The sequence below is a fragment of the Anas platyrhynchos genome, chromosome 2 (assembly GCF_047663525.1).
Source record: "Anas platyrhynchos isolate ZD024472 breed Pekin duck chromosome 2, IASCAAS_PekinDuck_T2T, whole genome shotgun sequence".
NCBI classification, from domain to species: Eukaryota; Metazoa; Chordata; class Aves; order Anseriformes; family Anatidae; genus Anas; species Anas platyrhynchos.
The window spans coordinates 14,875,422-14,903,079 of record NC_092588.1 but is presented as its reverse complement, the minus strand read 5'-3'; the positions used below and the strand labels follow the sequence as shown (position 1 = coordinate 14,903,079).

At 39.7% G+C, this 27,658-nt stretch overlaps 1 protein-coding gene across 1 annotated transcript; it reads right to left on the bottom strand.

The window, feature by feature from the left end:
• Positions 1-1,610: 1,610 nt before the first annotated feature.
• RAD21 (RAD21 cohesin complex component) lies at positions 1,611-26,848 on the bottom strand. The gene is made up of 14 exons (XM_027452630.3): positions 26,624-26,848; positions 18,192-18,365; positions 16,258-16,387; positions 13,916-14,015; positions 12,851-12,957; positions 11,728-11,931; positions 10,997-11,122; positions 10,675-10,797; positions 9,202-9,425; positions 8,727-8,892; positions 8,219-8,370; positions 6,593-6,742; positions 5,655-5,738; positions 1,611-3,437 (listed from the first exon to the last, which is right to left on the bottom strand). Exons 2-14 carry the CDS (start codon positions 18,333-18,335, stop codon positions 3,246-3,248), a joined length of 1,902 nt encoding a protein of 633 aa, XP_027308431.1. The 5' UTR covers positions 18,336-18,365; positions 26,624-26,848; the 3' UTR covers positions 1,611-3,245.
• Positions 26,849-27,658: the final 810 nt, after the last annotated feature.

The window sequence follows — 27,658 nt, the reverse complement described above, 5'->3', positions numbered from 1 at the left end:
CCCTTGCTGGTGTAGTATAACGCTACAGCCAAACAAGCTGGAGACATTCCAGCCTCAGTGTTAAAGCAGCAAGGAACATCTTAAAGGAAAGGTATCAATCAAGTCTAAATCTCTCACAAGATTGGTTTCTGAGAAGTAGCTGCATTACTAAATTGCTAGGAAGGCAGCTTCTTAGCTAGTAAAAACTAACCAAATGCTTATGGCAAAATCTTTCAAAGTCACAGACATTTATTTGAAGAGTAACTATAATAAAATGCAATTTTTTAAAAAATGCTCCAATATCTGTGTGAAGAGCAGCAATCATAGGATAACAAAATAAATGCTGTGCAACAGATAGCCCTTCTGCACCTCATCATCTGTCAAAGCTAGGGAAATACACTTCTTGTAGATATATGAAAGATATAGAGATTAAGTTGTCTATCATCATTCCTTAGACCTTATTCAGTAGCTGATCAGTATATTACTGCGAAGCCTGCTTTCTAATAAACATTTCTCAGTACTACCTACAGGCCATGTTCAAAACTAGTAACAGATCCTGTACGTACAAAGCAGAGCTTGCATGGATTGCTTCGGATTATGTTTAGTGTCATAAGGAGTATCTATTTGTGTAAAATCAATTTGTCATGAATGCTGATCACAGCAGTGTAACAGAAAGCAACAGTGGTGATAAAAGTGTCCTAGATCCATCTATATAAGATTTAAGACCCAGAAAAGTTATCTTTCACTAGTCTGAATGTCCCTGAGCAACCTGATCTAGTCGGTGGCATCCCTGCCATAGGCAGGGGTTTGGAACTAGATGGTCCCTTCCAACCTGAGCCATTCTATGATTCTCTGATCTGTTTACAATGTGTTCCCATACTTCTTTCCCTACAGAGAGCTTTAACCAAAGAAATGAAAAGCCAACTCCTCACTGTCCAGTGCAGATGAGCTGCACACACGTGCGCACACACAACCTAGCTCAGCACAGGCCAGCCTCAAAGTCTTGCAGCACAAACAAAAACAGCCGAGCTGTTTCCACAGGTAGCTCAAACTCCAGAGCAGCACAGTCACTTCTGCGTGCAGCCCAGATTAAGTCATCTTATTGGATCCAGGCTGGTTCTTCAATTTCCAAAGACAGCATGTGTCAAACAGAATTCATTACACTGGGCTCTGTATAAGCACTGCAGGTAACTTAAGTGACTCCATAGGATACCCGCTGCTTCTACACGCTTGGATCCAAGTGTCTGGATCTATGAGGAGCAGAAAACACTGGCATATCCAAAGAGGCAATTCTAGAAGCAAGAAAACAGCAGAGCTAAAAGAATTAAAGCTGGATATGTTCTGGCATTCAGAAGGGACTGGCATGGAGATGAATCACTTTATAGACAGTCTCCTCTAATTTTCCACACAGACATTCCTAGCATAGAATGCTTCAACAAAACCACAGTACGGCCGCTAAAGTAAATCTTCCTTCCTAATGGCAAGAAATCTATTTACACAGTCAGGCTTTAAATCTCTCAAACAGCTAAATCATTACACTTCCACTTTTAATACTCAAATAAGCAACCCGTAAATACTAGGTCCCTATTACATAAATAAAAGGTGTTCAAAGAAGATACGGAGCTAATACATAACAGCTTATAACACAACTTTTATTAGAAAAGTTATACATAACAGCATCAACTATTTTCAAGAATATTAACCTTGAAAAGCAACAAAAACAGACTAAAAATGTGTAACAAGAAACTAATGACCTTTTCTATAATTAAACATTCAAGTTATCTACAATGTCTCTTTTTACAAAGGGGAAAAATCATGGTTTTACAGGCACATCATGTTGAAAATAAAGCTGCAGTAACTTTATACAATTAACTTTGTCAAGGGTTATTAAAACATGGTCATCATGTCATCTCAGATTTTTTTTTTAAACATTCACATAATTTTACACTTGAGTATACACTGAAATTTCAGTCCCAAAATTATATCACAAAAGTGCCAACATTAAAACCAGAACCTTCAGTGTGAATAATTTTGCCCTAAAAAAAAGTTAAGACAGGTTTCCATAATCAACATATTCACATAATTTCTGGTACTATCTGGTCTAACAGTAAAGCTTCATTCTTGATAGTTAAAATCAAATGGGACTTGTTTTTGCAAAACTGATAAAATGTTTTGAACACAGGAGTGTGCATTATTGGAAAAATTTATACTAAAACCATAAATATATCCAAAGAGTCATTAATACGCTACACAATTAAGTGGAACTGTGCCCGTTCATACTGTATATTCAAGTTTGTTGCCCTTTCAGTACAGGTGGTATCTGAATTTAGCATCTTTACAAAGGCAATCTGTTCAACTTCTTTATTCTTATCTTCATATGCCTGCTTAATAAAAATCAGATAATTTACAATCTAGAAGTCTGTTTTAAAAAGTCTGGAGTTTATATACAGATCTAACAAACCTAAAGCATTTTGATATCTTAAAAGGTTTAAATGAAATGAGTAGAGTTTTTATTCGATACTTATTAACAGTAATTAGCCATTATCAGTAGTGGACCGTAATGAGGTGATAAGTGAAAAGGAATGTTTCATCTAAAATGCTTAACACATGTTCTGTCCTTTCATGTATGTAATAGTATCACTCACAGGAAGTGCTTTCCACAGACACCCGTTTCCCCTTAGCATCAAGGGCTACAAAAATCTGACTGCAAAAATGCAGTGACAAAGCAAGCTGACATATCAGGCACTACCTTTCATATTGGCAGCTGTAAGAGACCCACGGTATGCACAAAGATCTAGGGAAGGGGAAAAAACACCACTATGAGAAGCAGACTGAACATTTTGGACGAGTTTGGCAAAGTTTTCAATCAGACAATAGGTTGGCCATTCAGGTTTACTTGTATAGGTTAAAAATATCACCACTGAATCAACTAGTCAAATTATAGTAAGACATTTTCATTGATACTCAACATTACATGCACCAATATTGCACACATCTGCTCTGCGCTGTTAGAACAATCTTCACCTGGGTCCTTGAGTTGTCTGGTTCCTGCAGCTGGAACTCAAGCCACCCACCCCAGCAGTTTCACTAAAATTTTAAGTGGTAGATTTAAAATACAAAAACCAAAGTAACCCAAAAAGAAAACCAAGGACTTTATACAGACAATAAAATCTAAGTTTTTCTGCAATGGTCTTGTGGGCCCTACAGATGGGGCAATACACATACGCGCTAGTGAAACAAACACTAGGTCTGCTGTATCTAACCATTCAAATAATGTGAAATCTGGGACCAGGTGTCGCGATGATGTCACTGTAAGGCTCCTCCTGTGTCAGCTCTATAGCTTGCTGTTTTTTAAGTACCAGGAAACTGTAGAATTTTGCAGCTGCTTGTTTTCTATTCGTATTCCTGCACAGCTCAAGCAAACTGATAGATTCTGCTCCAGTCTTAGCAAGAGCTCTCTGAAAAACACAAACATCAATACCACAAGTTAAAAAGTTACATGCACACATGAACACCAACTGGCAAGTTTGTTTGTCACCCCCCCAAGACACCGTGAAAGACTGGGAAGACTCAACACTGGATGGGGACATTATAACACGCCCATAAAAATTCTGCATGGGTCTTATCTAAATGGAACCAAGTAGGTTTCCCAGGAATGTATGAAAAAAATTGATCCTGAGGTTTGTCCAACTTAAGTTACATATTCCAGAAACTCCAAAAATAATCATTATTTATTTAAAAAATCAGGAGCTCAGGTTCTTTAACAAGGCATAATTTTCCCAAGGTGAAAGCCTGTTTATTTCTAAAAATCTTGTTTGTCTGAAACTAAGTACCCAAAAGTTGCTTATGTTTTTTCAGTCTTGGCCAGAATATTAAAAAAAAAAATCAGGAAAATACATCTGTTTGCTGGCTAGAGCAACTACTGACGTCTTCAATTTAAAACAGAACCGTCTGCTCTGGAATATCTACGAGATGAAAAGATATTAGGCTGGCCAAACCAAATTACTTTATATTAAACAGATCTTAACTTTGAATCTCATTACAGATTTAATGTTTCTGTTATCCAGTCTGATCCTTTTTGGGCACATGGAAGAAAGAATCAAAAAGCTAGACATGGCCCAAAGAGAATTCTGAAGCTCTTTTCAGAAAATCCATGATGAAACAGAAAAAGAACACATCAGGCAACATTACCAACTAAACATCTGTACAATTTAAAAATAATTTCTAAGTGACAGTCACACTGGTTTTAGCTGGGCAGAATTAGTTTTCTTCTTAGCAGCTCATCTGGTGTCATGTTTTGAATTTGTGATCCAAACCCTGTTGATAACACACCAATGTTTTAGCTGTTGCTGAGCAGTACTCGCACAGCACCAAGGCCATCTCTGTTTCTTGTGCTGTTGCACCAGTGAGTAGGCTGAGAAATGAACGAGAAGCTGGGAAGGGACCCAGACAAAACAGCTGACCCCACTTGATCCAAGGGATATTCCATACCATATGATGTTGTGCTCAGCAATAAAAGCTGGGGGATAATAGGAATGGGAGGGGGCATAGGACATGTCTTCAGAGTTAGTGTTACTTTCCTGGAAAACGGCTAAACATCTGCTTGCTGATGGGAAGTAGTGAATGAATTCCTTATTCTGCAGTGCCAGTGTGCACAGTTATGCTCCATTTATTACACTGTTTTTACATCAACCCACGAGTTTTCTCACTTTTAAGTTTTCAATATTGTCCCCCATCCTGCTGAGAGGAAGGAGGGAGTGACTGTGTGGTGCCTACTGGGGTTAACCCACATGAACACTTTAAAACAACCTTAAAACTGGCAGAACTCTTGAAGACATGCAAAAGAACGGACTGACTTCATTCACGTTAGCCTTCAATGTAACATATTCGTGTTCCACAATTTTAAAGCTTTTGCTTGATCTTAGAGAGATGGGATTGACCCTTCTCAAGATTTGCCAAAACAATTAAGGGAGAGAATGGGGTAGAAACCACAAACCAGACTGAAGAGACTATAGACTTCTATATGTAAGTAGAGGCAAGTTTGCACTTAAGTTTAAGGATATACTACAGGTTTTCAAATTTCTTATCAGAAAAAAGCCCTTTAGTTTCAGCAAGCAAGAATCCGTTCTACAGAAGATTATCTGTGGAGACTAACACTGGCAGTCTGAGGCCACATGCTGAAAAGTAATGCTGTACTTCAACCCAGGACATATTCCCACAGTTGTTGCAGATTCAGCTTATCATAGCACAGAGAACTTTTCAAACCAGCCTATCCAGGAGAAAACATCCTGTGAAATAGTTTTATCCCCAGACCTCAGTGATGTTTGCCTAGTCTTACAGAATGCGAAGTCAGTGGTCCGAAGGTTTCATTACAAGAACACAACCAAACTCCATTATTTTAGAGTTTGCATTTCTGGGAATCTTACTTGCCCACAAAGTATGTCTGGAAAATACTTCTTGAGTGAAAAGTCTTGCTTCAAATATTCCTTGGAAAAGAGTGGCAATTATATTATGATTTATTCAATTAAACTATTTTTTCCTTCCCTAAGAAAACACTCTTATTTTAAGTCTAACATCTCCTGACAATAAAGCTCTTACTTAAACTTTTAACTCTGGTTGAAAGCATCAGTGGGCACGCTCAAAAGCTACCTTAACAGAAAGTAAATTATGTGTACCTGAAGCCCATGAAGCATTTGTTGAGTCCTCTTATTCCATCTCCGTTCTTCTTGATCCTGATCACCCCCTGTGCCATCTTCTTCCTGCAAGCAGCCAAAACTCACACATTTACAAAAACACCAGAAGATCTCATCCACTGACTTACAAAAGAGATATCTAGATATTTCTAAATATCGCTGCAGTTTTTTCGTCATGACAGACATGATTTAGCCAGGTTTAGACAACCTGATTCACAGGATACAGCTAGGAGAGGTAGGAAATGGGGTGCAGAGGAAGACACATGTAAGCTGATGTATCTTAATAAAGTTTGTATGCCACTATGGTTATACCTCAGAATGTTATGCTGTCAAGTAGTAAAACAAAGTTGTTCAGTCACGATGGCTGAAAATATCAGCCTACTCTAGGACTGTTAGTATTGAGCATAGTAGTATCAATTCTTTTATTTTGTAAACAATAAACATGGCTCTCATTTCACTGTGTAAATCACTTCTTAAAAAGCTAATTTACTATTGTGCATTTTGGGTGTAAATAAAAACGTAAATAGTTTGTTTTGATATCCACAAAATATTAAATATTGTGGCTAAGAAACAACTAGATATTGGAAAAAAATAATTTGTAAAGGTGGAATGAACTAGTTAAGTAAGATGAAAACACAGGAGTTCAAAACTTCTTGTGTAAGGCATCAAAACTATAAAGGGTGGTTTAATCAAACTATACCTGAGAAATGAAGCACCCTCTAGTCTTAAGGTGAATGCAAACGTAACTTGTGAAGTGGTCATGCAGCAACTTTAAAATCTCTATTTCCAAAGTTTATCACTTCCCAAGTAAGGAGTAAAGATTTGGTTCTTATGAATCTAGTAGATTCAAAGTCAAAACAGTGCCAGGGAACACACAAACCCTTTCTGTATAGCTTGCTTCTAAAGAGCTCAGATCTTACCTCCTCTTCTTCTTCTTCCTCCTTCTCCTTTTCTTTCTCCTTCTCTTTTTCTGGCAGAAGCTCCAGCTCTGGTATTAGCTGGCAGATGTTTTGGGGCTCCTCTGGAGGCATTTCTACAGGTGGTATTTCCAACTGTTGTGATGGTGGATGCTTTAAGAGTACACAGTACAGGTAAGCACAGACCATCAGCTTATTGATGCTTTTACCATAGAATACTGATGCTACAGAACAGTTTCACAAAATCCAAGTCTCTAAATCTTAGCCGTTTATCTGAAGTTTTGAAAAAGTAGAAGCTTTTTTTGTTTTGCTCCCCATACCTGCAATTTTAATCCTCTAGGTTCTACTCAACCCAAAGTCATGGTATTACTACTTTACAAGGGAAAAGACTTTCCAGCAACACCGTTTAGTTAATCACCCAAGGTACCAATCGTATTTCCTGGATCAGCACGTGTAACTTTAAAACCCCACATAACCAGATGCAGTGCTACATGAACACACTTACTGGAACATGACATATTCAGTGTCAAAATATCTTCCTTTGCAATATAAGCAGGAAGGATATATATAAGTAGGCACTTCGAGAAGGTTCTGAATATATTACGAGTGACTCTGATGCTAGATTATCATTCTTAAAAGATATTTTTATCAACAGGAAAACACAGAAAAAGAGTTTTATGTAGTCCCTTCTAATGAAAAAGATACAGTATTCACACCACCCCCCCCCCAAACTATACACAGTTAAATGTTTGCCTGGAAAGTTATTTCTGCACCAGAAATGGGGTATATGCATACCCCAAATTAGGTCAAAATAACTTTAATTTGAGCATCATACTGCAGGTATTTTTACAGGCATGCTCCGTCTGGCTGACACAATCCAAGATTTCCCAACATGCATTGTTTACGTCAGCACAAAGTACAAGCAACTGATGCAAATTTAATCCAGCGTCTCTCCCTTTTTGTAAGGCAATTCAACATTTAGTAGTTTCATTCAACAGGAACCCATTACTCGTGAAACACCACATTGGATAAAAAATTGTACAAACATGAGAAAGACTGCACAATCCAGGACTATTCTTTCTCACCAGATTAGTATTCAGAAAGAATACACCTTCATTTTACCTTTTAACCTTCATTTACCATTATTCCTCTCCCCCTTGACAAATATGGTTTCATTTCACACTGTATCACAGCTTTTACAGAAGGCGAAGATATGAAATAGTTTCCATGTCCACCAATAGCCCAGCAAAAAAAGCCTTCCAGAGTTTTTGTTTGAACCCTTAAACCCTTTTTTTTTTTTTTGAAAGGCAGTCACAGTGGTCCACTTACACAGCTTGCACTATCCTTTCTGATAGTGAAAGCTGTTCGTATACACTTGCCACAACAAGAGATCTTTATATAATTTACTCCTTGACGACTTCTTTTGGATGAAACAATGACACATCCATATCCTACTTGACTTCAGGGAAACGCTTAATCATTTAAGAAAAACACCATACAGACTACCCACATAAAAAGATTCTGCTATTCCAGCTTATCTCAGCACGACAAAGACTACCTCAAATATACATCACTTCCTGCTCAAAGACACCTCCCACTTCTAGAGTATATAAGAAAAATCTTACTCACAGGTATCACTGGTTCTGGTTCCACTTGCTGCAGTTTGCGTTTAACACCAGTCTGAGGTGGTGGTGGTGGCATGACAGATTCATCTAGGTTGGTTCTGCTGCCTTCCATCATTGATTCTTGCAAACGACTTGGTTCTTCCAGAATAGGTTCATCTATATTCCATAATAAAACCAGTTTTAGATATGTCAGCAAAGTTTGAAATTACATTTCAAAGTCCAATCTGTTATTTAGAATGAAGCACTCTAACAGTTTGCATAGTTTCTGCAGTGACTTAAAGGGAATCGGTGCAGATGTGCATACAAACCAATACAATACCCATTTAATCCACTGGATCAAAACAAATTTCTGGTCTTCTGTTTCTAGACAAAAAGCTATTTTAAGTCAGGGACTGTATAGAAAGCTAAGCAAACAAAGTCCTTTGCTTCATTATGTTTGGTGACTTAATATAAAGTACAGAGGAAAACAAAAGCTCTGAGGGAAAGCAGAGCATCCTGGACAAGAAACAAACCAATGACTTCTCGCTGCTGCTGTTGCTGCTGCTGCTGCTGCTCCTCTCTGGGAACCTCTGGGTTTTCAAAGTCTTTAAGGAACTCATCAAGGTTGTCAGCTTCGCCACCTTTCCTCCTCTTTCTTAAGTCTTCTGGTACCAGGGGTGTCAGACAGCGAGTAAAGAGCTATAGGGGAAAAGGTTATATTATTCACTATTGTAGCTCAGTGTCCTCGTAATACAGATCAAATAATCATAGGTCATCTTCCCTTCCCATTTTTAAGCTCCTCTCCAAGAGCAACATTAAAAAAAGATCAAATGTTCATTCATTTCCGTAACTGATAAATATTTAATTTAAATAATTAAAAACAACACTAAACACCAGTACTTATGAATACTCCTATCACTATATTGCTATTCAAATAGTGATGTTTACTATCTGAGGCACAAATCTGAACGCAGTCCATTTAGAAATAAACCTGTACAAAAACATTACCTTCAGTAGCCTGTTATTCCACAAAGGCTGTGCAGGCAGAGAGAAAAGCTTTTCAACTCCCCCAGTTTCTTTCCACATCATCAGTTTCTTCGTAGGAGGTGCCAAGTCCAAAGTAGTAACAATATCAGAGTAGTCACTTAATTGAGCTCGAATAGTCTTGCTGTCCAGTTCTTTCACACTGTCCACAATCAGCTTTCTCTTCCTCTTTGCTTTGGTTTCCTTGACTGTTGAGATTTTTAGAAATTAATGAAGGTTAGCTCAACCAGATATCACGTTGTAGTAGGAATCTTATGGGGTCTCTATAGGTCTTCCTTGCCCATGCACGAATCAGCCTCCAGAATAAGGCTATGTTAACAATGGAAGGAATGAAAGCCTTCAAGCACTATCAAAGGCCAAACACTACGAGTGCTGTCCCACAGCCTACAAATTCTTCTGTGTACACGCACAGTCCAACCGAATCTCTCTAAGCATCATCAATATCCTCAGCTGTGTATGCCTCCCTCCCTCATGGCTTGCTCATTAGGCTGATGTTCTTCATGAGCAAACCTGAGATGTAAGGTCCCTCTGGCCAAAAAGCCAAACTACTACATCATTTTTTTTCCCTTAAGCCCTATCTTAACTTCAGTAATGTTAACATGGGTGGTTATCTTACCTGTGCCTCTCATTCTGCTCTAGAATGACTTTACTGTAAACTGTTTACAGCCTGGCCCTCTGCAGCAGACCCTGAAGCTCTGGCAAACGCTGTCTTTGCTGGTCCCACCTGATCAGCTAGGACCTCTGTTGCTAGCTTGCCACCAGAGGGCAGTGTTAGGGCTTTCTAACTGGCCAAGCAGTAAATCAGAGCCTGGAGTTGAGTCTGAAAATACAGGACAAACTACATTTTTTTCTAGATCTTTTTCTTTTTAAATAAAGCAGGGAACTGTTTCTATTGAGCCAAATACAGTACAAGTTAAAATACAGTGCCTTGCATTAGTGAAATTCCTCATCTTTATTTACAACTTCAATACAAAGACTTACCTGCTGGATTCAGCACTTCACGGAAGTCATGAATTACTAAGAAGTAACACTCATTCTACAGGCAACATTCAGTGTGAACAGGCACACTTGGCCACCAAAAATACCACACTGAGATCGCTGCTGCACTACAGGCACTGCATTAGAATTGAAGACATGAGGAGGTCTACTCCAATTCATTGTATTTTAACATACATATTGCTTAAAAGCTACAGAATCATGCTGCTATTCGTTTTAGCTGCAAAAGCTACAAACCAGTACTGTCCAAGACTATAGAAGCTAGTTACCTTTTCGGAAAGCACTGAAGGGCCACATTAGAATAAAAGCAATTCAGCACCCAAGTCCTTGGTTTTTCTCTCAGCTGAAGCAGTCAGTAGAAGCACTAGACATTCACCTCCATCCATCATCAATCTAAGGTAGCTTCTTTTGACCCAAGTAAAATATTCCCAGTTTACTCACCAGTAATGTCAATAGGCTCCAGAGCAAAAGCTTCCTCTTCATTGGGAACGAGCGTTGTCTGATCAGTCATAGTTGGCAATGGCTCTACTGGGTCTACTGAATCTGGGCTATCTGGTCCACCCACTGCCAATAAGAACAAATATCACACACTATAACATCAGAACAAAAACTCTGCTACCCTTCCCATCCCCCCCTCCTCCACACCTTAAAGTAGACTACCACATTTCACACTTTTCACTTCAACGTGCTCCAAAGTAATTAGATTCTTAATCAAATTAATTAAAAACAAGTAATTCTACATCTAGTCCTAGATAACACTCACTTGAGACGTTATCATCATCGTCCATATCATCATGGGGAGGTTGCTCTGGCATCATTACTCCACTTTCTGAGAGTGCAGGTGGGTCATCAAAAATGCCACCGTCATTATTACTGAGAAGTTTATCATCTGAAAAGATAATATGAAAACATTAATTTTGCATCTACAAATTCATGAAATCTGTACAAGCAAGTTCATGAAGTACAGAAATTTATGACAAGATGGATAAAGACAGTGGAAAAGTTAGTGAAGCCTATACTTTCAATGCTGATATCAAAGCCATTAGGCGTATTTTTCCAAGATGTATTTCAGCTCAAGTTTTGAGCATACACATAACCTTTATTACAATAACATTTGCCACATGTTTGCATCTTGCTAGGTTTCTTAGTACTTCAAAAAGAAACATTCAATAAAAGTCGCAATGTATTAATGAAACCCCATGAGGGGTCAAACAAGCAGCAGAATTGCACATTGATTTTTATCTAAAGAACGTTATGTACACAAAGGAAAAGCTCTGGATGATTTAGTTTTACTTCATTTAAAAATAAGCAGCACTTAATATGGTATACATCAATGGTGCTGTAGCACTCAAAAAAACAGAATTCCACTCCTGAATGCGCATCCTAGAAAGGTGCTTCAGCTACAAAAGAAACAGGCCCTTCCCATCCCCTCCCCAAGAACTAATTATTGAGGAATAACATAGGACAGGAAAAAAGTTAACTTCTCAAACATACCCAATATTCCACCATCATTTCCTTCTCCAAAATTATCATCTTTGTATTGGTCTTCATATTCCAGGTGATTAGCTTTCTCATTAAGGTGACTGGTGCTCTGTTCAGGTTCCAGCAGGAGATTGGAAGCACTGGTGCTCACTAGCATGTCGTCCTCAAATGCACTACCTTCTCTCATCATCTCACGATCATCCATCCCGAAGTCACCTGGAAGAATATGATTTCATTGGTATAAATGCCAATGAACCAGTATACGAGAGACCTAGCTCATCAATCGAGAAAGACACGACTGCAAGACCAAACTTTTTCATTGCTTTAATCTTGCAATTTTTCATGAATTACAAATAACTCTATTGAAACAAATCTTTCTGTAGTTATTGATTGCAGAGTTAATGACAAAACAGAAGAAATAATGCCCAGCAATAGTACAGCAAATATACTGTCCAATTACAAAAAATAACCATCTCTGCTCCTTAAATCATTTTTATTATAACCTATTTGAAACTGATTTTAGCAAGATCCTGTAACCACAGACTACTCTAAAAAAGTTACATCTTATGCCTCAAGGTTGGGCTGTATGCGCAGAGACTGGACCAGTAACAAATTAACAACCTAATCAATACCTAGATTACATTTCCAGTAAGATTTCTAGATATCATACTTTGGAAATTGTTTATCTTTGGATCTTCAAACAACTGCTTTCAGGCTGTTATTCAGATCTTAGAACACTGTCCTTGAACAGATACTGGAAGCAGCAGTAAATTAATCATCACTAACTGCTCCAACTTTAGAAATCTCGTAACAGTACTGAAAATATACCTAAAACTAAAATGGCAGCTGACTTGTTTATACCTTATTTTAAGAAGTAATATTGATACCGTATTTCACTAATTCACCTGACTGAACGTCCTTCGGCTTTATATGGGCAGCTAGAAGCTTGCTGAATATTAGAAGACAGACTTCCTGGAAAAACTCAACAATATAAGAATTAAATATATGGTAACACATCACATTTGACTGAATTTGTTTTTAGTACTTAATGACGGAAATTCCATTCCAGAAGCACAAGATTACAGCTTCACAGTTATCAAAATTAACTTAGTAACAACATAACACAAGATTTTACCGAAGTCATTATCCTGGAGGATACTGATGTTGCCTACTTCTTCTCTCATGGTAATTTCTTCCACTCTACTCTGGTTTAAACTGAACTGCTGGGCCACATCAATATCACTTAAACAAACAGAAGGCAATTATTAAAATCTCCAAAAGAAAAAGTAACAGATAAAGCCTTAGATAAATGCGACATTAATTCCTAAATAGTACACTATATATTTAAGTAAGTTAATGAAAAAGTTGACGGTGAACACTGAATAGTAAGCACTACTTGTAACATTAAGACTATTAAAGGTTAAAATCTAAAATTCAAATTGTGTTAGCTTCTGGAAAACATATCAATAACCTCTCCTACTCCTTGTTATGCTGGGTCACTAACTTAAAGGCCAATTTAGTAAGAACAGCCTCTCCCCTGTTTCAACTCCAAAAGCTATTAATACAATTTATCTAAAAGCATAACTAGTACCAAGTTAATTTCTTAGGAGTGTGTTAAAGTAGATTTCTTAGAAAAGCATATTTTTTTTGCAGTTGAAAATTAGTACATAATACAAATCAAGTATAAACTAAACAGAGCACTGATTACAGCAAACTGGATCCCACAGATTTCCTTATAAATAATCCCCAAAATGGTAGCATCAACTTCTTACAAGTTAAGAACCATTAAAGCTGCGTATCGTCAGCATGTTTACAGGTAACTCAGTGTTGGGAAGTTAGAAGAAAATGCCACTACATGAGCTCGACTAGGACATTTCCGTAAGACTAATCTCATCTAATTTGAGGAAGTAAATGTAGCGTCAGGTACAGAAGAAAAACACAAAATAAAGAAACATGAGTTTTTCCAAAAGTTATTATCATAACAGTTTTAACTTTGGTTAACATCACAGGCTACTATGAACTTAAAATCCCTACAAAGATGACTGCATACTTTCTTGGTGTATTTAAAGCCTCAAAAGTTATCTGCTGCCCTTTTCTCTTTACGTAACTTCACAATGACACTGCTGTTTAAAAACAGATCTTTCTCACATAAAACCAAACAGCATTTGCATAAAAAAAGAGAAAAAAATCATCAGCTTACTCCAGGTCAGGAAGTGGTTGATCAAAATCATGAAATTCCTCAGGTAAGGTAATAGCATTGTAAGCAGCCTCTCTGTTTTCCTCAGGCAAATCGACAACCCCTGCAGAGAAGAACACTCAGACATGAGTTCCCATTCCTAAAGGATAGCATTTTTCCCTGTGCTTCCACTGAAGCTGTGCCTTCAGCATTACTCTATATCTGCATAAATTTGTCTTTATATTGTTGTGTTGACCTAATGCTAGATATCTATGAAGAAACCTTAGATAACATCAGTATCGGGAATTCAGCCTAAAATCAAAATACCTACCTCTTAAGCCACTGTACAGCATCATATAACCCTGCAAGAACCACAAGCCTTCACTCACTAAATAATGTTTGTGTGGCACAATGCTGAGCCATGTGGCTACTGCAAGCATTTTATGTCATCACATCACTGTACAGGCATCCAGCAGTGCAGGTACCTGCTAGGAAATAATTTTATCAAGGTGCTCCAGATGAGCTAGTTAGTCCTATATTTCGGTTTGGGTAAAGCACCAGCAACACAGTCACTACACAGCTTCTGCTCATTTAGCCAGCTCAACCAACCCCTCAAGTCCCAGCACAGTACTGACTGTACTTGGGCCACACATCCAAATCTTCCACTTCAGCATTTAAAATACCTCAATTATCTAAACCACATACATATACATATATATTTAAATCCTCCTGAAACACTTAATCTGTTATTCAATGGACATCCTCAGAGTATGACTATCAGATTAGCTATCACACAAAAACAGTGCCAGGTACCTGTTTTATTCAAAAGCTTAGAGGTCAGGACACTCGAAAGTACACGGGAAATGCAAGTTCAGTTCCTGCTGTAACTTGCAGGAGATCTGAGCTTTATGTTCTGCCTCCTGACCCACACAACACAGGCTGTTCTGAGGTACTGATACTTCAGAAGCACTGCCTGCTGCGCTTTCCTCTGCAATGGATAATCAAAGAACCACTGCCCAGAGAGACCAGGAACAAGCACAAGTCTGCATTTTACTCATGTTGGTCCTTGGCTAGGAATGAAGAAGCTTAGTCCTCCTTTCAAAGCTATCCAGTATTTTTACCTGCTAGCTGCTTAAAACAAAATATGTAAACAATCCTCAGAGCAGACATAAACAAGACAGTGCCCAAGCCACAAATGTAGTATCTGTTCTCAGTTTACAAGTGCCTCAACTTGCTTCAGGCCAGCATGCTGCTTTTTCTAAGTCTCATTTTAAGGTCCTTCACCTTCTGCAAGCACTCTGGTGGGAGCAGGAAAACTGGGAAAAAAATTACCTTGTGAAAGTATATGAATTTTTGACATCACCAAAAATTGTCAGCTTTCAGAAATCTACTGCTGAAAACTAAACAGTTTAAAAAACTGAAAACTAGGAAGTTTAAAACCTTGATCACAATGTAAAGATCAGGAAACAAAAATAAGAACATTATACCCAGATTAGGAAACGAAGATAAAAACATTATATGCATTAATTATTCTCAAATTTATTGGTGCATTGGCTTTAAAAAGCTGCCTTTTATAAGAGGCTTCCTGAAGTTCAGCTCTACAATCTATTACACTCACACAAAACTAAAGAGGTGATTAAGCAGCTGTGAGTATCCTGCAGTGTCAAAGCAACAGCTACGATCCATCTGCAGAAAATGTTTCCCAGGGTAAGGATGGAATTAAACAAAAACTATCAACTGTGTGTATAACCCAAGAAATTCCTTGTTGGACAGACTGTCATTTTCAGTATTAATACAGCTCCCCTCCATCTTTATTTTAAGAACTTAACAGAGTAAGCAACAATAGGGGGAAAAGCTATGTGTTGCACCTACAAAAGTGAGAATACCTTTGTTCCGCTGCAGTTCACACTTCTTCCAAAAACTAAAATGCTGAAGAGTCAGAAGAACATACAGCCTATTTCCATTTTCTTTTGTACCTCACAGCAAGACAACCTTTCTCCCCACGGAAAAAAAAAAAAGCTCCCTTCTATTCAATATGTACAAATACAACTGGCATTTTTCAGACTTGTGACAGAAGGTAAAAGCCATGCAGTATATTCCCATTTACCATATACCAACAACAGACAAGGTCATATTTGAGATCATTTTACTGAATCAGCCCTAATGTGAAGAGCTTTGATTCAGAATTCAGTCAAGAGATTTTTCAGCACGCAACTCAGTCACATAGCCAGCCTGAAGTTCACACTAACGAAAATAGCTTCTACTGTAATTACCCTAAACAGAAGAACTACATAAATTTATAAAGACAAGACAGTAGAATTCTGTATCTGCTTAATACATGTTGTCATAGAACTTAAGACAGGTACCTGGACGAAAAGCCATCTTAATCTTAATGAAGGCCTCATTACAGTCTGCAAGAAGATATTTTGCTTTCCTGTGGTAGATCCTAACAACGCCTAGTAAGAGATGTCCTGAGGTTCGAAGTGCCATCTTCACCTAAAAGCACAGTTTACAACCAGTGAGTTAGATGTAGCCTTACTGTTTTCCTCCCATCAAGTTTCAGTCAGCTTCATATGAGTTTTGCAGTAACATCAAACATCCAAAACACATATAAAAAACAGTAGAAAACTCTAAACAAAGAAAGAATGCAAACTCTGCAGTTTTAGATGATATTTTATGGATAACTTGCGGAGGAGATGGAAAAACATTAGTAAATTAATAGGAATTTCACTCAAGGAATTTTATAAACACAGCTATGTCTACTAGGAAAAAAAAAAGATGACAAGACAAAATCCATTTTACCACATCCTTTCCTGACACCTTTGTTATTTTAATTGAATTTAAAAATAATAAAAAAGGACAGCCAGAAAGTATGATTTGGTTAAGCAAAAAGTCTAGTTAAAACCAGTATCTTGCTACCTCTCCATCATCCATCCCTCCATTAAAGAAAGCATAAAAGAACAGCAGAAGATACAGGGTATTCATAAACAAGCTCTGTCACATTAAAATAAGCTTCAATTCCCCTCCTCTTTAACCTCACTGCTTTGCTATGTAATTGAGTACTTCACTAACTGTGGGAACAGAAAACCAATAAAAACAATTTCCAGGGAAGGACTCAAATATTTTATTCTAAAAGAGCATGAGACTTATGTTGAAGAATATATGGAATAATTAGCTCCTACAAAGATTAAACCATACAGGGTCTAAACTTAAGCTTTGAGAATTCAAAATGACACATGATGTGTCGTATTTCAGGTAACTGATGAACATCTTACAGAGAATTAAATACATGAAGGAGCGCCTAGCAGTTCCTCCTTTTTCTACAAGTACCCTGCAGCTCATTCTCTCTAAATCCTTCCAGAGCTGACACTGAAGGAAATCACCTTGTTCTGGAACAGTAAGCATATCTGTGATTGTATTATACATACTTTGCTTACAAACAGCAGTTCTTCCAAAATCCATAGCAACACTATTGAAATGCTGTATTGGTTTCAACCAAATGAAAGATAAAAATAAGTCATTTCTTTTTAACATAGTGGCTTTTCTTATATGATATTCAAACATCTGCTAAATGACAAAGTTTACAATGAAATCAGTCCACTAGCTCTTGAATAAGAAACTTCAGTTTTATAAGTGGTGGTCTTTATGTGTGTTTTTTTTCCTCCACTAAGTTCCTCAAATTTTCCCTTTGTTTCACAATAGCCATATAGAAGTTTTATATTCTTTGTTTTGTCCCTGTTTGCTTTCTATAAAACCAAGCAAGAAACGAAAAGCTTCAAAAGCAAGGCTTTTACACTACAACATGGTATTTCTATTGCATGGAAAACTATCTTCACACCATCAGTAACATTACTAGCTACTATGATTCTTCAGTTCTTTTTGCTGTGGCTAAGAAGAAACCCGCATTTACCTAAGTCACAAACATAAACAATTTTAAGTATTATTTCTACAGCTTCCAGTAACACCACCACCTCTGAAAGCCCATTATCGTAACGCCTTTAGAAGTTACTTTGTAGGAAAGCCCAGGCTTTTTCTCTTCCAAACATTTGCTTCTAAATGATGCGTGATACGTCAAGATACAAGTCCTCTATTTAAACAAAGCAAAACATTTCTTATAATAAATTGTGTGATACTCTGTTATTAGAAAATTGACAGCAAAATACTTTCTTGAATCAAACAGCCTGAACAGATCTTTTCACCCTTTAAAACATCAGCACCAAGCGACCCATATAGTAACTACTGAGGCATACACAATTTCTTTTCAGTACAAGATAACATTACATCAGTGTAAAACAGATACCTTTGGTGAAATGATACTCTCCACGCTGCTCTCCAGGTTACATTCAAAAACGTGGGCTTTGGTTAGCTTTTTATCCCAGTGGGCGGCCAGCCATATTTTGGCCAGTGGCCCACGCTTGCTGAGGACGAAGTGGGCATAGAACATGGTCCCAGATGTCTATAACAAAGTGCAAACCTGTAAACAGAAAGGCAAACATATACATATACATATATAGAGAGAGAATTCTTGATGGGTAACATCCTTGTAAACACACTCCTTATCTGCTTCTCAATCGTTTAGATCAAACTATTCATATAAGATATTTAAAGAAGCCAACACTTAGAGGTGGTGGGCAAGTTATATATACATTTATTATGAAATATGAAGCAGGAAGATCAGCGACCAACCAATGCTCCTTTTACAGATTAAAACCATTTACATAACTTTAAATTGTTTACTATCCCACAAGGCAAAAACCCTTTAAGTATGTTAAGCAAAGTTGATGATACCAAGCTGTCATAATGTAAACATACACACCTCTCTTTTCCCTCCCACAGCGGTCTTCTACCACTTCCATTTCTTTCTGCTCTAGCTTTTCCAGTAGCTACTACTATACTATACCATTAAATATTCAGCACGGTTTCAGTAAACCATTAAGCATTTTAAAATATATAGCTGTAAACGTTTTGGACTGCTCCATGTTTTATTAAAGACAAAGTACAACTCTCCTCACTTCCAAGCAGACTGCTCTCTGTTTCAGAATCCTCTTAGTAACACTTCATATATTTTATTCAAGCGTTGATTAAACTTACGAGAAAACTGACTGCATTATCCCAAACTTCCTGAAGATTTCACTTCCTTCTTCCTCCTCCACTACACCAAGCCAGACTTCCTTTGGCTAGTAGCTACCTGACTACCCTCTTACTGCTGGTAATGATACCAACACAGAAAGCCCCAGGGAAGCAGGACACCACACTGTCTTACAATCTAAAAAAGCCAATGCCATGCACGAGGTAAGCACACGATTCAGTTCAACTACAAGCTGGAGATGTGTGCTTTAAAGAGGTAGAAGATTGTCCACGTGCAGCTTTTTCTCCAGTAACATCCATAACCAGGGAAAAAGAAATGAGACAGAACAGGAGAGATGCAACAAGTGCATTGCAGTTTTTGCCTCCTCTGTGCCCACAGAAACACTGCCAGAAGCACACCGCTGTAATGAGCAGGGCAATTTAATCTAGGCAGAACCAAGGCGAGGAGCATTAATTCCTAACCATAAAAAACATGTTTCCCAAGTGCATGCCAACACAATTTGCAAGCATATAGGGATCACAGGGAAACACAAAGCCTTGGTAAACATGATAGCCAGAGAAAGATTCTCAGGAAGCCAGTTTCTAAACCATTACAATTAACTTGCAATGGTAAATAGGTTTCAAGGCCACGAGTGGCAGATATTTATAGGGTAAGCTTCACAAAAAGTACATCGTTGGCTCAGTGGAAGTGAAGCCAACATCTACATACATGGATAACAAATGAAAAATCCCTGCAAGTAAATGCCAACAATTTGTTGTTGTTAAGTAATAAATGGATATTGATGGATAACAAAGCATAGGGAAAAATAATCTTTGTAGTGTTACCATGCTCCGTACTTGCACTCACTCACAGGTACTGTTCAACACACAAGATCAAAGCTTTGAAATTTCTGCTGCATTAAATACAGAATCTGTTCTGTTGTCCAAACAGTTCTTAAACCCACTGGTCTAAACAACAGGCTGGCCACTGATTCTGGCCATAACCCAGAATGGACACACTACACAAGATTTAAAGAAAACAAAGGCCATGTTCAGTTCGAATTAATACAGAAGATATCAAGCATTAACACTACTGTTAAGACTTCAGTAGACAGGTGTAAGTCATAACAGAACTACAAATTAAAAATTAAAATAACATTTTTATGGTGCTGAAAACGTGTAGAGCTAAGAGCAGCACTGCACAATGCTGGAAATGAGCAAGCTTCACTAGGAAGCAAAAGAAAAAAAAATGTGAAAATCTCCTTGATGAATAAAAGTATTTTTCCCCAGAGGTTTTTAAAAAGCTTCACGCTGTCCCAAAGGCTACCAGACAATTCAGTCCTTCCCACATTTTCAAAGGCCTCACAGTATTTGTGTATACATAGACACCTAACTTTGCAGTACAGCATTTTGGTATGCAGAGTTGCTACCACAACCTTCCACTGCTCTGGTGGCAGCAGGCCTGTAAGTGACCCAGAAACATGAAGAGTATGAGCAAGGGAAGACAAACACATGGTGAACAAAACCACTTGCATTACTTTGTTAAAACTTTCCAAGAGTTTCAAAAGAATGTGCTTTGATTCGTGGAGTTTGGCACAATCATTCACTAATGTTTACAATCATTAAAATACATAGCATGGGCTTCACACGATTTCAAACATATTGTTAACTGTAAGCCTGAAAATATAGTGAAGATTTCCTGTTAAATGTGGAACATACAATCCAGGCAACTCAGAAGGAATAACTTTCCACTGCTTTCCAGGACTTAAAGGGATAAGGTGAACATAAAACAAATGGCTGAGATATCTAAGAGGAAGCAAGTTTCCTCCCAAAATTGAGATGTCAGGATCACAAGGCCGATTATATCACAGTTAAGGGTTTTTTTGTTTGTTTTGACTTAAAAAAAAAAATAAAGCAGCAGACATCACTAATAACTTGTCTTTCAAAGAAGTGCCAATCCAAGCCAAAATATTCCCTGTAAAGGGAGCTCACGCATGGAAATGGGTTTCAAAACATCTGTTCCATTAGCAATTAAATCAAAGAATAGAGGTTGAAAACTGTTACACCACAAACTGTGAATGGTCATCTGCAAGCCTAGTGAGAAGAGCACACTGCATGTGGATGGTACTTAGAAACTTTTGTAGCAAAGGAGAACCAAACATAACTGACTTCTGACAGAGGTTGTCTGTTTCTCTTCAGCAATTAATGAAATCTAGTCTGATAGTCGACACTGTGGCAAGAGATCATTTAAAGTGTTTTAATCTGAACTATCGTTAGCAGGTAATGCTTCTGTTCATCCAAGCACCAGCTTCCTATGTCACAACAGGAGTCTCTGCCACTTCCAAATTCCATCAAGCGATATACTGTACAGTAATACCTGGGCTTTACTTGGGCCAGTGCACAAAACATGCCTTTACATTCTTAGCTACATCAAGCAGTTCTGCTGCTGTTGTTTAGAGCATCAGCACAACTGCCTAAAGCAGACCTCGATGGTTGCTCTCATTTTCTTGACATTTTCCTTCTTTCTTTTCAGATAATCCCTTTCCTTCTTCCAGGGTTTTTGCCTGATCATTTATTCATAGGGAGTACGCTGTTGCAGAGGCATAAAAGGAGAAATACATTTTCTGGCATAATTCAAGACTGGGATGAATGTTAAAGGAACTAACGAGTGTTTTGGAGTGGCAGAGTGCTCATGCAGGCACAAGGAACATATGTCCTTGGCTTCTCCATAAGAACCCTCAAAAGCAAATGGGTAGCTGATGGTTCTTAACAGGCTTATACAGCAAAATCGAATTGCTAATTTTTGAGATTGACTGGTTATGAACCAGGCCCTTCAAACCTGTTCTAAGAGCTTCAAAAATGACAGAAAAACACGTGAGGCAAAAAACTGTATGTGCTCGCACAAGACCAACTGATACCAAATCCTGACCCTGCCTAATTGTGCTTTTAAGAGCTTGATTTTAATTAACTTTGAATTTGCTTCAATGTGCTGTTACTGTCCTTGTGTTCCTCTGCCTAAATATGTGCCCAGGAATGGCATGGTTTTATTTTTTATCATTTTTCTTTTTGCAGAAGTATTAAAAATTACTTATTTTATAACACTAACTAACCAAACATGTACAGTGACACTAATACAAGACTGATAGTATTTCATTTTCCTTCCTGAGGATCTGGTTACTAAGCCTCCCAAAGAAGCAACAAGAAAACTGGGCAGATGCTACCCATGAAACTTCCTCTTAACCATCAATTCAAAAATATTTAGTTTTAAAATCCTTCTGCATGTTAGAAGGACAAGTGTATACACTCTGAAAAGCAACCTCTCATGTCCTGAGTACTGTCTGTCAACACATTCAGAAAGCTTTATGAAACAACAGTTGACAACAACACTGCAGACAACAGATGCAATATTCAGCTGTGGCAAGTTTTAATCTGACCACGGTTCATTTAAAGCAACCACCTTTAAAAGAAATTTCAGGAGATGAGAATTCCTCCACTCTAGCCCATGAAATCCACATCTGCTACCCTACTAGGTCATGTTATTGTTATATATGGAGTGGTAATTCGTGTCAAGATGGCTGATATTAATAAAGAAGGGGGAGATGTGGCAGTGTGGCCATGGGGGTCGGCAAGCCCCGTGGTTGATGATAACATCAGACTCTTAACGATGAGGCCATCAGGAACGTTTAGAGGGAACAAAGAAGGGTGATTCAGGAGACTCCATGCGCAACTGCTTACCAGCGAGGGGCAGTTGTGTGCACGGGTCAGCTTCTCTCAGCTTGAGCTTCTTCCCAGCTCCGGTGCGCCCATTTCCAGTGACTTTCAGTACAAGCTTCTCCGAGCAGTTCGCCGAGTTTGGCCGAACCCATCTTCATGAGGCAATCAATATGCCTGTTCCCATCCTGGTCTCCGTTCTGCTAGCCTGCTCCTTTTCATTCCTTCTTTCTACTTCTTTATTGATGACATAAATTCATGGTATTGCCTTTTTTTTTTTTTTTTTAATCTTGAGGGCAGGCTCCCCTCTTATACCCTTCACCCCACAGCAGTTCTTTTCAAAACAACTTTTCATTGGTCAAACAACTTTGCAAATAACAGCAATGGCAAACACCCAGAAACTTAATGGCTGGAGAACAAGCAACCTGAGACTGCATGGAGTCTCCTGAATCACCCTTCTTTGTTCCCTCTAAACTCTTTTACATTCCTGATGGCCTCATCGTTAAGAGTCTGATGTTATCATCAACCACGGGGCTTGCCGACCCCCATGGCCACACTGCCACACCTCCCCCTTCTTTATTAATATCAACCATCTTCTTGACACGAATTACCACTCCATATATAACACTTAGAAACAAAGACTGTCCTGGTAACCTTACAGCTTATTCTCCTTATTAACAATCAGTTAGTTTTTGATCCTGAAATATGGGACCAAATTGAGGTCAAGGTGTGGGACTCTGCAACTAAAAACGACAAGGTTGCAGTGGGATTGCTTGGCACCTGGCGAGCAATCTCTGAGGCCTTAAAGAACCACGTGGGACCACAGTCAGAAACATTTGGTTTGCCACAGTGAGGGAGCTGCAAGCTCCTTTACTGATCCGACTGCTATGCCACCGGCCCCTCTGCTGCTACAGCCATCGAAGGCTTTTGCTATTACGCCCCCTGGTGACCTGGACGTGCCTTTTGACCTAGGCCTCATTGGCCTTGAAAAGGAGATGGATATGCTTTTCTTCGATCCGGGAAGAACGGGATACGTAAGGCCTGAAGACCGAGTTGCTTGACAACTTAAAGCGAGACATATTGTTCAAAAGGAATGGAAAATGGAGACTGTTAAGTCATGGAACTTAAAGGATTGTTTGATACCATTTCTGATTGTACATATGTATAGGTGTACTCGGGTTTAATATGTAAAAGCAATGTTCTGTATATTTAGAAACTTGATGTTCATGTGCGTGTTGGTAGAGCATAGACTCCCCGCACACTCAGTGCTGTTTACTTGCAATATTATGTAATATTACTAAATTCAGATTGAGTTGAGACTTCATTTATAACATTATGCATACACACACCAGTTCACAGGTCAAGTCTTAATCTGCTGTCACCTATTCCTGTTATAAAGATATTCCAGAACCACGCTCATCCCCTGATAAGCAGGTACTTCCCATATTAAAGTTTAAAATCAGCCAGTCATTTTAATTCTTTTGTCCTTATGCTATCCTTCCACTTCAGTTTCTCCTTTTCTCTGTTGTTCCCACACACAGTTCCCGTTTTGCTAAGCTAAACAAATCTTTGAGAAGAGTAAGCTGACCTTGTGCACCTGCAGCAGTCAGAGCTGAACCTTGGAAGTCCCGCAGGACAGCACACTCCCCCTGAAGCCTCACAACACTGTGACATCCATTCCTCCTCACCTTCACTAGCAAGATGCTACTTGACTCACCCCGTGACACTTGTGTCTCCCTCACATATCACACCAGTGACCCAAAGCCTTCCAGATGCCAAGTTATTCACCTGTTTTTATCTACCTGTTCCCAAATCAATAAAAATGTCATGAACTGTAGCACCCACTAATTCCCAGGTCCCTGACCCTGCACATGGGGTTCTTTGTTTTCACCTCATAGCTTGTCACCATACAATCCTGTCTAAAACTTCCCCCTGTGCAGGAACGCCTACCAGCGCTGTCTCACTACACGAACAACTTTCATTAGCACACTTAACACCTGATGCAACTGAAAAAAAAAAAATCGATCACGGAATCAGCCTTTACAAACTCCACTAGCAACTCCTTACAGCTCCATGCGCCTGTTTTCAGCATCACATTATTTCCTCTCCTTTCTTCAACTGCCTTTATAGTATCCTTCTTAAGCTGCATTTTTCTATAATTTAATAGATTTCTTTGTGTCACCTTCAGCTTTAATGAACTTCAGTGACGAGTCACCTAAATTTCTTATGTCTACAAAATCAATTATTGAAAAGACGAAATTGAACTAGTCCAACTTGACTGATAAATGCATACACAGCGCTTTTTATTTGCCTGCATATGTTTATTTCTCCCATTACCTCTTATTCTAACATCCTATGGCCGAGGTTGCACTTCCAGGTCTGTACCTGCTCAAAACACACCTCTCATTTACATGAACTGCATTCCCTGTTCTCCAGTTACAACACACCACACTTCCACATCATCACACTGCTGGAACCAGCATCCCACTAATTCAAAGGGCAGATCTTTCAGAATACCCCTATAGTTTGAGATTATTAAACCTCATGAAAAAGGCTTCTCTCACCCTGCCACCCTTGCCCCCCAACTCTACTTCAAAACTTAAACCTCAGCAAATATCCTACCCTCGCAGCCAGATTCAGCACATCCATTCATCCAATAGAAAAAATAATCTCACTGTTCTTAGGTCTTATCTCAGCCATCCCAAACTGTTTTGTGAAATTGCAGTTCCAAGTCAAAACATAGATGCATTTGCCACAAACCAGGTACTAACACACTCCTTAAGGGTACAAAAGTGAAGAGGCTAGAAATACATCTATCAGACTTCTTTTTTTCCCCACAGCAGTTACTCCTCTGTGCTGTTCACCCAAAAAGCTGAATGTGAAAATACTCTGCAACATTTTGCCTCAAAGTGGAACACAGTTAACTGAACAACTATTCTCGTTTCTGTGGGAAATCCCAAGAAGTACACTATCAGCAGCCCCGATGGTAAGAAAACAATAGTTTGGGTAGTGATTTAAATTTACCGTAGGTCTCACTAACTTTCTGCTCCTCCCTTTTATTCCCCCCCCCCAACGCCTTCTCTGCAGTTTTTGATATTTTAGATCGCTGCGGCCACTGTTGCCAAGTTTCACAGAACGTCAAATATTTACAAATGAACCTCTTAAAAGTAAGACTAAAGCCCAACACTACGAGACCTTTGATGCTTCCACACTTTTGACATAACTCGTTTTACGGAAGAATAGGTCAATGAAACGGTATGCTTAATGCAAACATTCACACAATGGGGGCCTAAATGGTAACTTGTATAAATTTACAGATTTTTTTTTTTTTCCGCGGATCTAAACTTAAGTGAAAGCCATTTTCACTTCAGCAGTGCCGTGCCAACGAACCACAGTGACCCCAACTTCCTTTGTTACCGATACAAACACAACACCTTGCTGTACACTTCGCAGAAGCCTTTCATTCAGAATCAGGCAGAAACCATGGGAAGAACAGGAAGGTTTACGCAAGATCGGCCAGCGATACCGAAGAAAGACCTGCGTTTTCCCGAAAAGCAAACATTTTTTAAAGGGGCCTTTTGCCGGCCAACACCCCCAGCTGCCAGCTCACACGCTATTAGGCAGAACCACGAGCACACTCCACGCTCTGCCATTGCCCAACCGAAAGCTTACATTACACCCTCAAATAAAGGGCCGGGAGACAAAACTCTGCTCCTCCCCACGTCCCCCTGCGCACGAAACAACCCCGCGGACGCCCCCTTTACAACCCGGGGCGGCTCCGTTACCGGGAGCGAACCACGGCTTCTCTCGCTGTGCCCCGGCCTGGCAGCGGGCAGCCCCCCGGTGCTGGGCGCCGGGCAGGCCGCAGAGGCGGAGCTGAAGGGCCCGACCCTTTCAGCGAAGCTGCCCAACGGCCGAGCAGCCGCCGCGGCTCCCTCAGCGGCTGCTCCTTACCCGGGTCGGGGGCAGGCTGGCGAGGGCCGGGCTGCGAACCCGCTCCGCTCCCTCCTCCTCCTCCTCTTCCTCTCGTCCCGTCCCCCGCGAGGCGCTCCCTCAGCCGACCAAGATGGCGGCCGCGGCCCTTCCTGCCGCCCAAAGCGCCCGTTCAAATCGGCAGGATGTTTACGGTTAAACTGCCCCCCGCCGCCGCCCGCCTGCCGCGCATGCGCAGCGCGCCCGCCGCCTCCCTCCGGGGAATGGGGCGAAGTGAGGAGAGGGGCGGCGCATGCGCGGTTCGCAGGGATCCGCCTCCAGGGAGGGGCGGGAGGCGGAAGTGTGTGTGTGGGGGGGTGGTTGCCATGGCAACGGTTCGGCTGCAGGGCCTGGTGTGGAGGGCCCGGCCCTGCGCTGCTGGGGTGTCGGGGGCTCGGCCTCCCTGCCCAGCTGCAACCACGTAGCCTTTATGGCCACTAAGCCGTAGAGTCATACACTCATACAATCAATAAGCTTCGAAAAGCCCTCCAAGATCACCTGGTCCAACCACCCCCCTACCACCAATGTCACCCACCAAACCATGTCCCCAGGCACCACGTCCACCATCTCCTTGAACCTCCCCCCAGGGACGGTGACTCCACCACCTCCCTGGGCAACCCGTCCCAGTGCCTGACTATAGCTGTACTCCTGAACACAACATTACATTTCTAGTTAACTTGTAAAAAATGACTCTCCTTTAAAATAAATGGGCCTTTTTACAGCCTCCTTCCTTAAGGAGGTCAACGCGCTTGAGGTGTTGTTTCTGAGCTCTGCTGTGTACTCGAGCCATCTGGAGCACTGCAGGTGTTATTTTTGTGCTTTGTTGGGTACTTCAGGAACACCTGCACACACCATCATGCATTTTTACTTGTTTGGAGTAATTTGACTTCAGCAGGACTTAAAATGGTCTTCTTGTTTTGAATTTGACCACCAGTGATATAAGAGAGAATTGTGGCTACAACTGGGCTTAAACAGGACTAGATGACTAGTAAATACAGAGGGCAAAGCAAGGAGACT

Coding starts and splice junctions, on each gene's coding strand:
- RAD21 (XM_027452630.3), bottom strand. CDS start 18,335: ATGTTCTATGCCCACTTCGTCCTCAGCAAGCGTGGGCCACTGGCCAAA. Junction 11,932..12,850: donor CCTCCAGGATAATGACTTCG/GTAAAATCTTGT, acceptor ATATTCTTCCAG/GTGACTTCGGGATGGATGAT. Junction 3,438..5,654: donor AAATGCTTCATGGGCTTCAG/GTACACATAATT, acceptor TGTGTTTTTCAG/AGAGCTCTTGCTAAGACTGG.